The sequence below is a fragment of the Chelonia mydas genome, chromosome 2, assembly GCF_015237465.2.
Source record: "Chelonia mydas isolate rCheMyd1 chromosome 2, rCheMyd1.pri.v2, whole genome shotgun sequence".
Classification (NCBI taxonomy): domain Eukaryota; kingdom Metazoa; phylum Chordata; order Testudines; family Cheloniidae; genus Chelonia; species Chelonia mydas.
This window is the reverse complement of record NC_057850.1, coordinates 258,978,956-258,995,012: the sequence shown is the minus strand read 5'-3', so window position 1 is coordinate 258,995,012 and position 16,057 is coordinate 258,978,956. Positions and strand designations below refer to the sequence as shown.

At 50.9% G+C, this 16,057-nt stretch overlaps 2 protein-coding genes across 25 annotated transcripts in view; one reads left to right on the top strand and one right to left on the bottom strand.

Annotated features, from left to right (window-relative positions):
* The window catches only part of MAP4 (microtubule associated protein 4), a 278,564-nt gene extending 271,660 nt beyond the window's left edge, over window positions 1–6,904 (top strand). For 13 of the 15 annotated variants that reach the window (XM_043541771.1, XM_043541768.1, XM_043541770.1 and 10 more), the window contains one exon: window positions 135–2,148. In XM_043541771.1, the coding sequence (XP_043397706.1) occupies window positions 135–139 (5 nt within the window). In that variant the 3' untranslated portion in view covers window positions 140–2,148. Of the gene's footprint in view, window positions 1–38 lie in introns of all 15 variants that reach the window. The other 2 variants (XM_043541762.1, XM_037891346.2) reach the window with 1 other exon arrangement.
* Window positions 6,905–9,471: 2,567 nt separating this feature from the next.
* DHX30 (DExH-box helicase 30) overlaps window positions 9,472–16,057 on the bottom strand; it is a 42,228-nt gene continuing 35,642 nt past the window's right edge. For all 10 annotated transcript variants that reach the window (XM_037891354.2, XM_037891355.2, XM_043541775.1 and 7 more), the window contains 7 exons: window positions 15,633–15,714; window positions 14,819–15,012; window positions 14,578–14,737; window positions 13,952–14,109; window positions 13,202–13,305; window positions 12,742–12,881; window positions 9,472–11,656 (listed from right to left, as the gene is read on the bottom strand). In XM_037891354.2, the coding sequence (XP_037747282.1) occupies window positions 11,421–11,656; window positions 12,742–12,881; window positions 13,202–13,305; window positions 13,952–14,109; window positions 14,578–14,737; window positions 14,819–15,012; window positions 15,633–15,714 (1,074 nt within the window). In that variant the 3' untranslated portion in view covers window positions 9,472–11,420. The remainder of the gene's footprint in view (window positions 11,657–12,741; window positions 12,882–13,201; window positions 13,306–13,951; window positions 14,110–14,577; window positions 14,738–14,818; window positions 15,013–15,632; window positions 15,715–16,057) is intronic.

Below are 16,057 nucleotides of genomic sequence, written 5' to 3'. Positions count from 1 at the left end.
CTTATTTTTAATGAAGAAAATTGCCTTTTATTTTCCAGGCATCTAATGATGACATTATGGTATCATCCTCCGCTCCCCTGCCCCCTCTCTCCTCCCCTTCTCCCCATCTCACCTACCCCCTTGTGTCGCTGCAGATTGAATCCCACAAATTGATGTTCCGTGAGAAGGCTAAGGCTCGCACGGACCACGGAGCGGACATCGTCGTCTCCAAATCCCCCAACCTTTCCAGCAGCACTTCCCCCTGGTGTAGCACGTCCGTCAGCGAGAGCCTGGGCTCCATCGCCTCCTCGTCACCGCTGCAACAGCCGGCTCCCCATGCAGAAGACCTTTCTGCGGTGCTTTCTCAGCAAGGCTTGTGACTCGTCCCCACCCACCCCGCCTCCCATGTGCTTCCCAGAGTAACTCAGCTTGGATCCCTTAACCCGGCACTTGGCTTTAGGTGGGAAGGGGACAGCATTTTAGCAGGGCTAGCTTCCCTTTCAGTGGTGCTGTTTGTCAACAGGGCAATGTAGTTGTTCGCCCATACAGCCCAGGAATCTGAGGTTCATTTCATTGTGACAGTGGCTCCGCCTGCCCCAGTGTGTCTCAGGCTCTGGTGATCCCGTGTTGGGTGGAAAGGGCATCCTTTCCTCTCCTCACCTCCGATCCTCTTGCTCTTAGGAGGACATCAGTGTGAGTCTGAATGACGTGTTTCTTAGGGACAGGCAGCTGGAGAGCTCTAGACTAAACATGTGCTTAAAGCCACTTCTTGTTCTGGGGAGGGCGCCAAGCCTCATTCTGTTGCTGCGTTTGGGCGGAAGTGGTGGGGCTGTGCTGCGAGTGGCCCAAGCCAGGCCGGAGTTAATGGGGATAAGCTGTGATCTTTCTCTTTGTTAACTTTTCCTCCTGCTGCTTCAGTTTCTGCTGTTCCTATTTAATGATTATCTATATTATACACACACATTAGGCTGTTTTAACTGTTGACTTTAACCGTTTCATTTTTTTTTGTGACGAAGTGTTGATGATTTATTGTGCTATGACCATGCTAAGTTTCCTTTTCTCTCTTTCCTTCTTTCCCTAACCATAGGAATAAAGACATTAACCGCTGCTGCAGTGCTGGCTTCTTATCGACATATCCAGCAATTGTAACTGTTGTTTTTCTTTGTGTTGTTTTTTAAAATATTTTTAAATGATGGAGCAAATTCATGTAATTAAGCCATGTCTGAAAGGAAAGGCATAAGAATGTGCTAAAAAAAAAAAATCTCTTACTGTAACAGTTCAACCAAGCCTTGTATTGACTGCAACAAGCGATGCTAAAGGGATGCTTAGAGAACCTCCTATCGGGGTCAATAACCAAGCCCTAGAGGATGCCCTGGCACCTTTGTAGTTGCTTCTGTTGGATTAACAAAAGGCGCAAAGTATATTTATTAACTTGAATAGCCACAGACCGTTTGTTGATAGTTTTTTTCTTTGCCATGGTATCAGGCCAGGGTCAGGGTATCAGGTCAGGAAGCTGCTTCAAACAATATGTTGCAGGTTAATGCAGGGTGTGTGTTCTGATGCAAGGGATCCAGTGTGATATGTATTATTTTTAACAAATGTTAAATGTAGGAGTCAACAGATTACCTGGCTAGATGCAATCTGGTGGGAGGCTAGGATGGGGAAGAAGTGAACAGCCGCCTCCCATCCAGGGAGCCAGAGAGGGAGAGCTGAATGTCCGTGAAGGGTTGGGAGGGGCAGAGTAGGCAGGCTTACAATATGAAGGCGGTACAGCCCTGGCTTGTCAAGAGATCACACACCATTGTGGTTTGAGCTCCTTGTTTTATGTTGCAAATGACACTAAAGAAACAAAATGTATATAAAAAATCTGGTGTTCTTGAGTCATCAAACTAACTTAAAGCAAAAAGCAGAATAACAAAACACAGGGATCAAAGTTAACTGACGACAGACGTCTGCTAAGGGGGCTGGCCAATTTGAAGTATGGGGGGCGGAGAGGAGCCCACAGCTTCCTCTGCTTGTGGGAATATTTCTCTTTGGGAAGCTGACAGTGACACGATAACCCGGAATCTGTATTTACACACAAAGATTCTTATTGCACTTGTATTTTTTATATTAAAGTTTGCATGATTTCTAATAAAATGGCATTAAAATGTAATAGTTTGCATCCAAGTGGTCTGCTAGTCTTGTAAGTGCTTTTTCCACTAAATACAAAATTGAATAAACAATGCAGATTTGCACCTGAAAGGGGCTGTTATATATACCCTGTTCTCTCCATAAAACTCCCTCTGTTCCCCTCTTCCCCATCACTACCACCTTTCCTCTCCAATTCATGCTACACGCATGCTACCCTAGGACCAGGGAGAAGCTGCTGGGCTCATCAAATTCTCCTGCCCTCTGTGCTTGGAAGTTCCAAATAGTTGTTTACATCTTTCAATGCTTGTTTTGAGGGCCCATCCCGAGGGGGTTCAGATTCTCGTAACCTTTTTTCTTTCCTCCAATGTTTACCTTGCTCTGGAGAGATGGACACTGGAGACATAAGGCTGAGGCTGCACAACCAGAGGCAGCCGGGGCAGCACCATATCCAGTAAGCCAGTAATAGCCAAACCATCCATTGAAAGATTGCTCCCCGTGGGGTGGATTAGGAGGTGGCCCCATAGCCAGTTGCACTTGCTGTCCTGCTACCTCAGTAAGGGAGGAGAACCTATTCGATGTCAAGCATCCTCCCAGGGTAAAATGGTTGAATTGTGTTGTGATGCCCTGAAGCACTGTGACAGCCGCTCTGGCTCTGCAGGTGCTGGCTCAGATCTCTATGAACATCAAGAAAGACCCATCCACCTGCATGTACCCCTCCTGGTATATATCACTGCCCCTTCTCTGATGCTTCCTACGTTTTGTTACTAAATTCTAAACACCAGCGAGATCTCTTTAAATCTGTGAATTGGGATTGAGCGGGAAGGGGGTATTTGAGCCAGAGAAATGGTTTTAAGAGTCAATCCCCTTAACAGGAAAAGGCACAGACTTTGCTTCCCAAAGCAATAATGGAAGTTTGCTCTGAAATAGGAGACCTGACAGGGCTGCACTGGCTGGCGCATTTCTGCAGTAGGGTAGGTGCACATCACCCAAAGACAATCTTTCAGTCCTGTGTCTGCAGGTATGTGGAGCCCCAGCTAAATTCCTGTTTAACACCAGATGCTGGGATTGGTGGTAATCTGAAGTCAGGCTTGGGGCTCCCCTCCAGACTCAGGAGTTGAGAAATGCACACTAACAAGCGAGGTACCTGTGCGGGAGTAGCTGATAACAGACTCCAGCCAGTGCTGTAAAATCCAGCCATGTGCTCCAGATACATATGGCCAACGTTCATTTGTTTTCTTCTGAATTACTCAGAGAGGTGGAAGCTGAAATACCACGTTCTTTTCACTTCATGCTGCTAGAGACCACAGGGAAGAGTAAAGCCATTGAGGCAGGATGTGTCTGATGGTCCTTTTTACCGATTTCATAGGGTGGCGAGTGTTTAGTTCGGGGGCCATGATAGGAAGACAGGTAGCAACATTGCACTTTATGTTCTGAGATTGCAAAAAAAGAAAGAAAAAAACTTGTTTTGCCAAGAGTTAAGTTTTACCTCCTCCTGATCCCTCTTGATTGCTTTTCTCCAATGAATTGGTCTGCAGCAGAGCGAAGGCCTATCTCTAAATGTGCACAAACAGTCCCAAACTCTCACAGGTTTCAGCTGAATGCTAAGAGCTCTCTGTGCTTCTGTGCCACTTCTCTCTAACATTTATTGTGCCTGTCTTTAGGTGACTTAAACTAGATCCAGATATACCAGTTTGGTTTTGTTAGGACAGCTTCAGTTTTATTAAGAATTTCTGATTTTATTTTAAAGAAATAGCTGTAAGTATTGCTAGCCTGGGAATAGTTGTGTGTGTGTGTGTGTGGTTGGTATGGTTCTGGTTTCCTATGTAGAGGGATGGGAGCAAGCGCTGAGTTATGCTGAGACCTGAAAATGAAAGCTGCGGGAAGCGTTACTGTCTATTCTGCAGCAGGTTGGAAAATCTCGCCGAGAAGCTGAAAATCCCATTAGTCCTGGTCTGCCTTTAAATATTTGGGACATTGACCCACTAATTGAAAACTCCTGAGCTGTTGCCCCTCACGGCTCAATGCTGCTTCCATTGCAGTCAACCACTGACTCCAGTGGGAGCAGGATCAGCCCCCGTGTGGGGAAAGGCTTCTGAGCCGTGTTGACTTGCACTGCTTGAAGGAGCCAGAGGCTCTCTTTTCAGCTGCATCTTCTCCAGATGACCCATGTAAAACGGAAGGCTTCTCGTGAGCCAGGCTCCTCTTCCCAGACATTAGGGATGCCAGTTGGGCAGGGTTGAACTGGCAGGATGTAGAATAATGCCAGCGATCTGTGTGTATTCTTGTTAGGGTTGATCCTAGGACTATGTAGTAAATAAATTCCCTTTTGAAAAGTGGTGAGTTGAGTCTGAATTAAATGTGGCTTGAATGTAAATGTTCCTGGTCTGAGATGCCCTTGTAGAAACCAGAGGAATTCCCTGGGTTTCAGGTATCTTCAAGAAGCTGGCATGGCTTGGCACAGCCAGGGGACAGGTGGGCTGGGGTTGGCGTTCTTTTCCCTGGTGGCTGTCAGGTTGGGTTTCGTAAGCACATCTGACAGGAAGCTTTAGGCTACAGTGAACTTGACTCACGATGGATGGGGCATAAAAGCAACCTGCTGCTGTGGTCTCAGTGCAGAGCAGCCCCGTGGCAGAGTCTGATGGGCTGGAAATGGGGATCCGCCCTGCTAGCAAGAGCAGCTCCATTGTAGCCACGGCAAGGCTAGAGGGGAATGTGTGTCCTAGGGCCATGACAACTCTTACCTTTGAGGGAAAAGGAATCTTTTTCTGGGCTTGTGGTTAAAGCTGGGATTGGCTTTGAGATGTCTGTAATGGCTGATGCGGTGAAAGGCTAAGAGGTGAGGTTAATAGGCTCTTTGGAAAGTGACTCCTGCAGGAGCTTGGAGGTTCCTTTTCTGTGATGACTCTTGGTTCCACCTTCCATACTTGACCTCTCTCACACACCAGCCTGTGGCATGGGGGTGCAGGCAGGGCCTCGGTGGGAATGGCTGGCTGCTCAGTGCCTGGGGACTGTTTAGTTGACAGTGAGATACACAGTTCAGTGGGGCTTTAATACTGTAAAACAAAGGACATTCAAACAACCAGGTGGATCAACTCAGGGCCGCAACAGCAGGAGGCTGCACGGTCTGGCTGCGTTGGCCGTTGCTGTTTCGGGGCTGCATGTGTTCTGCTGTGCAGCACCTGGCCCCAGAGGCCGGGCTACAGCCTGAATGTGCCTCCCGTTGTCATTCTTGGTCCCTTACTGCTCAGTGAATGTAGTTCTCTGTGCTGATCCTTGCTGTCGTCCCCTGTACACAGAGTAGTGCGTCAGTGTGAATGAGGCTCTAGACTAGAACCATTGTGTGTTTGGTGCCCTCTGAGCAGAATTTTGTTCTCTGACATGAGAACTCGGTGTCTTCCAGATTCTCGAACTGCCAGGATGCCCCATGTTCCACCACAGGTGACAGAAAGAAAATGCCAGGACCTCTTTAGCTTTTGTTGGACCACTGTGCAAAGGCTCAGTAGGAAGAGTTACTGGTTAGTTGGCTGGAGAAGAGTGTCATCTTTTTGGGGTGGAAGAAATGTCATTCTGCCCAAGTATATGCAGTGTTGTAGCCGTGTTGGTCCCAGGATATTAGAGAGACAAGGTGGGTGAAGTCACATCTTTTATTGGGCCGACTTCTGTTGGTGAGAGAGACAAGCTTTTGAGCTACACAGAGCACAAAAGCTTGGCTCTCACCAACAGAAGTTGGTCCAATAAAAGATGTGACCTCCCCCATCTTGTCACTCCGCCCAAGGGCAGTTTCTGTGTGTGTGTGTGGGGGGGGGATTCACAAGAAGATTCTTCGCTTCCCAGAGGAGTTTGACAAGCAGTAGAAGCCAAGATAAATGTAGAACTATGGAAGAAAGCTGTGGAAAGCATCCTCCACCTTTTGTTGCCCTTTGCCACTGATGATCTAGCTACAATATATATATATTTTCCTTCTCACAAAAGTCTCACTTAATACAGGATGGCATCCAGTGTAAGATCAGTCAAGACTCCTTTATTCCAGCCCTCTGCTGACTTCCCTTTCCGGCATTTGGTATTGCCTGAAGGCTCAGTAATCCCTTAACATAGGTACATGGTGGAAAAGGCATAGAAGGAAAGTAGGAGAGGGGGGTGGACTGAGAGGCAGGTATGCTCTGAGCACAGGGCTAGGAGCAAGGAACACTGGCGTTCCAATCCTGGCTTCGATATTGTCTCCCTCTGTAGTCTTGGGAAATCACTTAACCTCTCGGGCTCAGTTTCCTCATCTGCAAAACGGGGATAATAATAGTAACCTCCCAGTGGAGGTGTGAGGTAGGATTAGTGTGTATAAGATGCTCTCTAAGGGTTAAGTATTAATATTTTTGTGTTGTAGGAATATTATGCAGAGGCTCCTTCCGCGTCACATGAGATGCACCATAATGACTGAGGAGAGCACGGAGCTGTCCAGTTTTGGCAGCGACTGTGCAGCCAACTGTTGCTGTAATGTTGAGTGATACAGATGTTCCTATAATCTAGAGGGTGCTGATGGGAGGGGGGAGATTATTGCATGGATGTAAAGGCTGAGACTCCAGCTACTTGGGAGAGGTGGTAGAATACTAGAGGGGGAGTGCAAACCCCTGGTACTGACGCCAGGGAGTGAATTCGTACTGGTTTACTTCTGCCTTTGTTTCACCCTCCTTGTTGACTGTACAAGACTGGTGTCTCCATTAGCAACATTTCCTGATTTGACGTTGTGATTCTTACTATTGTAAAGGATTGAAATAAAGCTTCTAGATGTTCAACCTTGGCACCAGTGTGAATTTGCATTTCTTTGGGGGCTGGTATTTTTCTGGGAAACAAACCGGTTCTTTGGACGGTGGGTTAAATCCTAGGCTGCTGCTGAGTAAATACAGCACGGGCAGAGGCAGGAGCAGGGTACATGCATTCTCCTGCCGTATTTGCATCTCCAGCTCTGTGTGTAGTCAGTCACTCAGCCTCCATATTCCCCTCTTCTCCAGACCGACCTCCACAGTGAATACAATGTAGTTGTGACATGGGGATCTCGCTTAGATCCTAACACACCGTGTGCTGATGGTGCTATATAAATGGCTTAATCTGGGGAGCCCATTTGACAGTGTAACAATCCTCTGACCTGTGGTGTGCTTGGCTGGGTGGTAGGAGAAGGGACTGTCACGTTTCCTTCAGCATCACTGGTGCTGCTTCTCACCAGGAGTTGCTTCCCCTGCGCTACAGGGAGCGGAGAGGAAATATGTGAGCAGAACAGCAAACTGGAACCTAAGTTGAGTCTTGACTCCCAGCTGTGAACCTGATTCTGACTTTTGGCAAGTCACTTACTGTATCTTGACCTCCGTTTCCTGATATGGAAGATGGGGTAAATCTTACTTCTTGTGGATACTGTAATGTTGGCAAAGTTGCTTTGGAGATCTAAAGCTCAGTGACCGGATTTCCAGCCAGCATGAGCATCTGCAACTCTTCCAACTGGGAGCTGTGGGTGTTGAGCACTGCTGCAAATCAGGCTGAGAGGCAGAATTAGAAGAAAGAGGAGGGGCAGAAATTGGGCTGGGCTGTTTTTAGAAACTCAATTATGCACCTTCTGCATCTGGATCCTAAGGCCCTGGAGTGGTGCCCAAATGAAACCTCGCCAGGTCCCTGCATGGAGTTCCTCTTATTTTTGTTCCTTTATCAAGTCAAGGCCTAGTGCTCTGTGCGGTGGGGAAACAGCTGCTCTCTTCATCCTGCCCTTAACAGCTTCTCTCCTCTTCCTTTTGTGAGCCCTATGCAGGCTGCTGCCTGCCTCTTGGTTTTAAACCCACCTTCTGTCAACTAGCAGGCGGTAGTGCCCCACCACTGTAAGCACAGCTGGCTGGGGCTTCATCCTTCCTACCTTTGCCTGACCTCATTTGGTCTTTTTTTTTTTTTTTTTTTGGTGGGGAATATGGAGCCACCAGGGAGTGTTAGCCAGCTTCACTTGCTGAGTAACACTCCCTCAGTGTCACCAACTCCCATAGCAAGCCCTAGATAGTCAAGGCTGGGGTAACACAGGTATGGTGAAAGAACCTGACTGCAGTAAGCTCACCCTCTTCTCTCCCACAAGACAAGCAGCCTCTGAGGTCTAGGATTTTCTGGACAGGGGACAAGCTCCAGCTGCTCTTCAAGGTGGGTGCAGCTGTAGCCTGGGGAGGCTCAATAGATAGATAAAATGGGTTGCCCACTGAAGAAGACTGACTCAGGTGATAGTGCCTAGGATGGAGAGGGAAGTTGGAAACACCACACTTCACTATAGTGTGTAGGTTCACAGAAGGCCAAGTAGGGCTGCTAGGTGTCTGTCCTCAGCCTAGCCTGTCTAGCCATCCCTGTCAGTCAGCTTTCTGTACTGTGCAAGCATTCTGACTAGGGTCCCTTCTGCAGCTCTTGCATTGTGCATGGTCAAGGATTGCAGGAGACAATCAGGTTAACAGGCTGATATTGCTCGTAGGGATCAGTAAACAGCATAGGTGCAAACTCCTCAGGTCCCTTCCTGGCTGCAGCAAGGCTGTGATAGAAATTGCTTCCTTAAGTCCCTCCTCTGTCCAGCTTGTTTACAGAGCAGGAACACTGTTGTCAACATTTGTGTGCCCCCAAGGAGCAGCCAATTGGGCCATTAAGTCAGGGCTCAGGTTGCTTGCTCAGTCAGGTACCTACCACTTTGCAAAATGAAGGCCTACAGCAGTTTTCCTCCACCTTGTTCTTAAGCCTCCTATTTTGCAGGTGCAGCTTGCAACTGTTTGAATTAATTACATAGAGTTGCTTTTATTCCTCCTCTGCATCTGGACCCCATGAGGTGTGGCTCAACTGAAAATGGTAAAACAATGGGCTGAGGTTGCATGGTCTGTGAAAACTAGAAATGAATGAGGAAGACAGGCAAGTGCTGTCACTCATAGAACTTAAGCCCAGAAGGGACTCACCAGATCATCTAGTCTGATGCCCTATGTATCACGGGCCCCTGCACTGGCAGGAAATCAACTGGGATATACACTGATGAGCCTAGCAAGTGACTCACCCTATGGGGCAGCAGGAACTTTCCACACTGCAAGTGTGTGTTAGTACCTCTACCTGCTGCACTTGACATCAGGCTGAGACTACAAGCCACCCCGGGCTATGTAACCTTTGGGCAGTATGGGACAGGCTCCATTCACACACACGGGTTCAGCAATGTGATTTAATGGTAGCTTTGCCTCTTTCCTCCCATTGTCACTGATATAGCAAAATAAAAACATTATGGAGCTGGGCACCATATCCTAGCCTGTTTGGCTGTAGTCTGTAGCAAGAGAACAATCTGTTTTGAATACAGGGGTTAATAAAGGACAGAACCGGTTACTACTCTATCCCTTTTTATTGTCTTTTATCTAATGTTGTAAAAAGATCCAGTATCACATAACAGCCACTGAAGTATCCCAATATCACACTAGTTCTGAACCATTTAGACAATAGCTTGTTTTTTTTTTACCTGCTGGAAGGGGAAAAACCATACTGTTTATTGTACAGGCTGAAAAAGTAAAACACTGGTCAAATTATTGTGACAACCTCTCAAGCAAGTGAAATGTAGATGAAAAGTTTTGCATGGCTCCAGGACCACCAGGCTGCCTCAGACAGCCCCTCCCTCAGCTGCAGTTCTGAACAAAGTTACTTGAAGAGAGGCTGAAGCTAGAGTAACTTCTCTCTGGAGCTCACTGCCAACAATGACATCTGATCCAGGTCTCCAGTGAGCTTTCCCACCCCTGTGCTTCAGCCCACAGCTAGAGCAGAGTGATTCCATCTCCACTGCACCCGAGGGAGTACTTCAATTACACTGGCAAGGGGCTGCTTCATGTCTCCACTTCAGTTATAGCCCAGTGCAAGCACTGAAGGCAATGAGAGGCTAGTTTTTGCTCCTGTAGTTATTTCACACCAGGAAAGCTGCTGGCTCCTGTGTGGGAGGATGGAGCTCCTAGTGGCTTATTACCAGCCCAATTAGAAGTGTAACAGGATCCAGTTACAATACTGTGCCCTGTACATAAACTAGACTCTGGGCCATCACACACATGCCTCTGCCAGCTGCAATTAGGGTAATGTTAATCTCTTTTTAGTTACAAAGAGCAGTAGAAATAAAAATAAATTGCAAGTCCAGTGACCACCTTTCACTTCCCTGGTGGGCAAATCAGCAGTAGTACTAGAAAGCAGGCTCCTGCAATGTTAGGATACAGGACTTTCACCAGCATAACAGACATCACCTGCAAAGCCACTGTCAGATACCAGCTCAGCTGTAGCACTCTCCAGCTACCCGTCTCACACACTTTACAGACATGAGTGAATTTATCCTCACAACAGCCCTGTGAGGTAGGTTGCTATCTTCGACAGACAGGGAACTGAGACAGAGCTGGGATGAGAGCTCGTGCCTCAGAACGTTGTGCGTTAGTCACAGAACCCTGCTTCTGTGCTACTCTGGTCCCAGATCATAGAAAAACAGGGATTAGCATTACTCAAGGAGACGGGCTACCAAAATGAGTGGCATCTGCAATCGCTTTATGGGTTGCACAGGTTACAGGGAGCTGGCCTCCTTGACAGAGGGAGAACAAGAAATTTAAAAAAATAAAAAGCAAAAAAGGACAAAAATACAGGCAGATAGAAACTACACGACATCTCACACTCCTAATGCCAACACAGCTTGATTTGTGCAGGAGGAAACCGCCTCTAGCCGCTACAGGCTCAGAGATGCCCTCTGCATGGAATGTTGGGTCCAGCCCCTTCCAGGGCTCGCTCTCCCTCCTGCCTCTTCAGACTGGGCTCAGCAAGTGGAAAGTTAAGACGACAAACCACCACCCTGCAGCAAAGCTGCCAGCTCCACTCTGGCTGGCCCCGACCCTCAGTGCAGGCACGGCCATGAGCTGAAAGTCCATCTTCTGCCTATGCTGAGAGCTGCTCTGGGCATGCCCCGCAGGGTGGAGGCAACGGAAGGGTTGCAGGAGTCAGCCATGTCGATTCCTTTCCAGTTCAGGGGCTACGACGACCTTTGGAACAGAGGAAGTGGCTTTCCATTGAACTCTGGGGCGTCAGCACTTCCAGTCCATTCTCTGTGCCTCAGCAGCGGCCGACGCCAGGGCGGTGCTGGTTCCTCCTACACGATGACCATGCCCGGAGCCAACAGCAGGAGATTCTGACAACACTGATCTTCTAGGATGGAGAGAGATGACTTCACAAGGGATAAATAGAACTTTATTTAAATAAACATTTGTGAACATCTTTATACAAATTACAAGTCCCCACGCTCAATCCTCCACCTCTATCTAGGCGCCAAAGCTGCCAGGAGGTCCCTTGAGCAGATCCACCAAGATGTCAAGCAGCTGGCTGTGTTGATGGTGCAGGTCCCCCGGGATAGCAGACATTTCATAACACAGGCAGGTTTCCACCATCTTGGAGAGTGACACACGGAAATCACGCAAGAGGCGGATTGTGTACGAGTCTCCTTCCAGCACCAGAAGGTCACTGTCAGTCAGAGAGACTGTTGCCCGCCAGCCATCATCTTGGGGGAAAAGAAAGGAGCAGTTGAGTGGAGTTAAGCAGCAGGATGGAGCTGACTGGGCCCAGCATGTCAAAATGCACTTCAGCCTTTCCCCTGCCGCTGCAGCAGGAGGGATTGGTGCAGACCCACCCCCTGCCCTCAGTTTGCCAAAGTCTGAGATCCCCTCTGCAAGCCGTGCTCACCTGCCAGAGCGCTCAGGCTCCTCCACACATTTCCCACAGGAGCAGCTCGAGGTCTGTGCACACACGAAAGGAAGACAGGGAGAAGCAACTCACCAGGGCCTGGCACCTCACTGATGGCTTTACCCTCACTCACTCCAGGCTGCTGCCTTGGAAGAGGGACTGGGAAAGGCTGCAGTAGCCATGAACAGGAGGTTACATTCCCAAGGATGTACAGACCCTGGGGCCTGCTGAGGTACTGCTTCCATCTGAACTGATAAAGCCGTATCTCCCTGGGGAGGAGAAATTGTTCCTCAGCTCCAGCCCCCACCTCTAGCAGCAAGTGACCGAGTTTAGGCTAGAAGCCATTGTCCACCTCCTGCAGGTGTATTCCACACACGTCAGGCCCTCAAGCTGTCGGGAACTGGGCCCAGCTTGTGAAACGTTAGCTGCCGAGCATGACATTTCACAAATACCTGCTTATTCAGACACCGTCTGGGTACTGCAGCCCTTCCTGCCTCAGGCTCTAAGCCAGCTAGAGGTGAATGGTCCGAAAGCCACGGTGTATCTATCTTACCAGCTTCCAGCCCAAAGCAAGAGTCCAACCATGCAGGCGGCAGAGGACACAGAACTGGGAGCATGCAGGGGAAGGCTGGGAGCATGGGCCAGGTGGGTGGGCTCCAGCAGCTGGATGGTGTGGGTAGACCAGTTTATAGGTAAGTAACCACTGCCTCCATGGTGCTCAAAGGGTTAACTCTGCCAGGAGCTAATGGGGAGAGCTCACACAGGCGCAAGGGCTCCTGCGCTGACAAATGCCTCAGTTTACCCCCCGGTACGGACAGGGGGCAGGGACTGAGCAGAGGCAGGGAGGCAGAACGGCAGCGTAGCGTGACGGGCGGAGCAGGGGGAACCAGCCGTAGCACCCACCTCGGACATGGATGTCCGTGTCAGTCATGAGCAGAACAGCCAGTGGATGGACCTGGGAGGAATCCCGCACGAAGACCCCACCGTTGGACTTCACCGCCATGAAGTAAGTCAGCCAGCGGCTGTAGAGCTTAGAGGCCTCCCTGGTCAGGAAAAGCAGGGGGTTACTGCCAACCACATGCAGGCCCCTGCTCCCCGCCCCCCAACCCCTGCCGCTTACACCACGCCAGGCTCAGCCCAGAGCCAAGGGCCTGGAGGGGACGGCCCTGTCCAGAGGATGAGACCAGGCAGCCCTGGAACAGCAGAGCTCCTCTTCGGAACGACAGCAAGAGAGCGGCCCCAGCAAACCCACCTACGAGGAGGTTCCCGCCCCAGTGTCCAGGGGAGCTCACTCCCTTCCCTGCAGTGCTGGCCTCAGCATGCGCCAGAACCATCTGCCCCCGCGTTCACACCCGCCACTTGCCTGTTGATGGTCGACTTGTGAAGCAGGACGGTGCCAGCCTTTGTCCGATAAGAGTAACTGTTGGGCTTGAATTTTCCCTGCCGGGTCACTTTGCCTTGTCTCACCTGAGAACAGGAAAGGCATCTCAGCAAGCAGGAGAGTCAGTTTATACACAGGCCTGCCAGGTGCTGCTGGAATCCAGGGCAACCAGCAAGACCTGAGCAGGGGTTTCCCTCCTGGACACCCTGAGCTGCTGTGGCAGCCTTGCCCTCTCCCTGCTGGTGGCAGAGGATGGCTGGGGGCAGGAAGAAGTTGCGATAGCCAGCCCTGGCTGCTGCAAAGCACATCACAGGAGGCAGAGGATTGGGGAGCCCAACTGGGGAGGAATTGTCCATCACCTCAGTGAGCCATGGCTGGACAAGCACAGGCCTGTGTTTGAGACCAGAAAGCCTGGCTGGTTTGGCAGTGGGAGAGATTTGCGGGGGCGGGGGAGAGGGGTTGATTGTGTCACACAGGACGGGGAGCAGGCAATTCGCCCTCGGCCGTGCCCTACCAACAGAGACATGAGCACAGAGCCCCAGTGGAAGGAGAGTGATCCCAGACCACAGCGCCACCCTCTCACACACACTATGCAAATGGACAATGTCCAGGGAGCCAGGAGATTGTGGGGTGGGGCCACAATGCCCAGGAGTGCAGGCAGCCTGCTGAGTCCTGGGACTGGGGCAGCCACAAAGGAAAGGAGAGAGCTCCCAGTCACTGGAGGGCTCTTACCTGGATGAGGTTGGGGTACAGGCCGGCCATGAGGACGCCTTTCACCAGCTCCTCCTCCTCGCTGTACTGGTTGCAGGCCGCAGAGGGCATGGTGCAGTCTGCGGGCGCTGACACCAGGAAGGTTTCGTAGATGTTCTCAGAGAACTGCTTGACAAGGCCTGTGGGGAGGAGTCAGGCCAGGCATAAGTGCCCAGCTCTCAGCACAGGAGCTGCTGCCCACCCCTTTGTAAGCCCCAGCTTTGCTCCCTTCCCTCAGCAGGATGGGCTCCCTTGGTCAGAGACAGAAGGACTCCCGAGGGTCTGCGCGGAAGCACCCACACCTGTCTGGGTCATGTGAGGCCGATTCACTCGCTGTCACAGGCAAATACCTGGCCCGAGGCTCTCTGGCAGTTCCTGTGCAGAAGGGTAGGAGGCCCAGCTGTACAGGCACTCAAAGGCCCAAAGTCAGGGCTCGCCCACAAGCAGGAGTCTAGTTTAAGGAGGGATTTTCCCAGAGTCCCACCCCCATGACAGCCAAGCTCTCGCCCCGTGGGCCTAGGATGCAGGGCCTCTACTGCATGGTACTTGTTCCTGCCAACTGAGCCAAACCCTGGGCTCTGACGGTGGGAGGGGCCTGTGGGACTCACCATTGATGAAGCGCAGGCTGGGGGCGTAGAGGAAGTAGTCCTGCAGGTAGTTATCTCTGGCACGGCTATCTCTGCGCCTCAGCACCTCCTCCCAGCCTGCCACAGCCCTGACAAAGGCCAGGTGATCGCTCCCACTCTCTCTGCTCAAAACAGCCTTCGCCTAGAGCCAGGAAGATGAGTTAGATGAGCAATAAACCCTCCTTGCCCGCTCCCTGCCACGGCCCCAGCAGGCGGCCCTCACCTTGTCCACCTCCGCTCGGTTCTGTAGGCTGCTGCTGAAGGGGTCCCGAGTGAGGCAGGAGACGATGACGAGCAGCGGATGAAGGCAGCGATAGATGGATGCCAAGACAATGGCTTTGGCCAGTCGAGGGTCTGTGGAGATTTGGGCCAGGCGTTTGCCCAGCGTGGTGAGGGCTTCCCTCTGATCCAGCACTCCTGCAACAGAACATGCACAGGGGCACATCCATCAGCCTCCCCGCAGCACCGACAGGACAGGGAAGGGGAGGCCACTGGTTTCAGACACAGTGCTGCTCAGCAGGCAGGGCAAGGACCCTGCAGAGACATCCTGCTGACTGCAGCAACCTGACGCAGGAGACTGGGGTGCCAGCCAACGAGTCACCTCCAGGATGGGCATGGCCCCCTGGGTTCCAGCCACAAACCTTCAGGACCACATTGCCCTGGGGGAGTCACTGAGTCCCCAGCAGCTTCCGACCTCTTAGGAAAGAGCGAAAGGGCTGCAAGATGACCACGTGGTCAGTTGAGCACCCAGCTGTAACTCCTGGAACCACCGCTCTCCTCCCTCTCTTTTGATCTCACCTGGAGTCTCCTCTAGCACAATAAGCAAAGCAGTGCGCAAAATTAAGAGTTTGATCAGCACAAGCTAAGTGAATATGGCTGGAATGGTCCCAGCTACTCCCCGCTCTGATCGAGGGCTCAGATGCATTGTTGAGATCCCACCCCAACCCAGAGCAAGAGGATCCCGTCCCAAGCCCAGTATCTTACATCTGGACTGGAGCTGTGGCTCCTGTCCCTTTCCACATTCAGTGTTAACTCACCAATTTCCTGCAGGAGGATCACTGCTTCATCCACAGCTTTGATGTCAGGGCTATCCAGAGCCTTGGAGAGGAATTCGACTGCCTGCAACGCACATGCAGAGACAACATGAGACTCCCCCAGCGCAGGATCAACTCTGACCCATGCAGGGTTAGAGGCAGAAGAATTCTCCACACTGCCCAGAAATGGCTGCTCTACATCGAAACACTGGAATGTCATTTCCTCTTTACCCGCAGGGACACCGAGTTCAGTGCTCTGCATTTCCGCATGGCGCTACGTATGCCGGGCGCTAACCCTGGCTAATCTGCACATTTCCTTCCTGGGGGCTCCCTGCATTAGCACTACTGTTTAGGGCAGGAAGAGACAGCAAAAACTATAGCTCACTGAAATTATAAGGGAGTATAGGGAGGCAAAGTGAAATTATCAG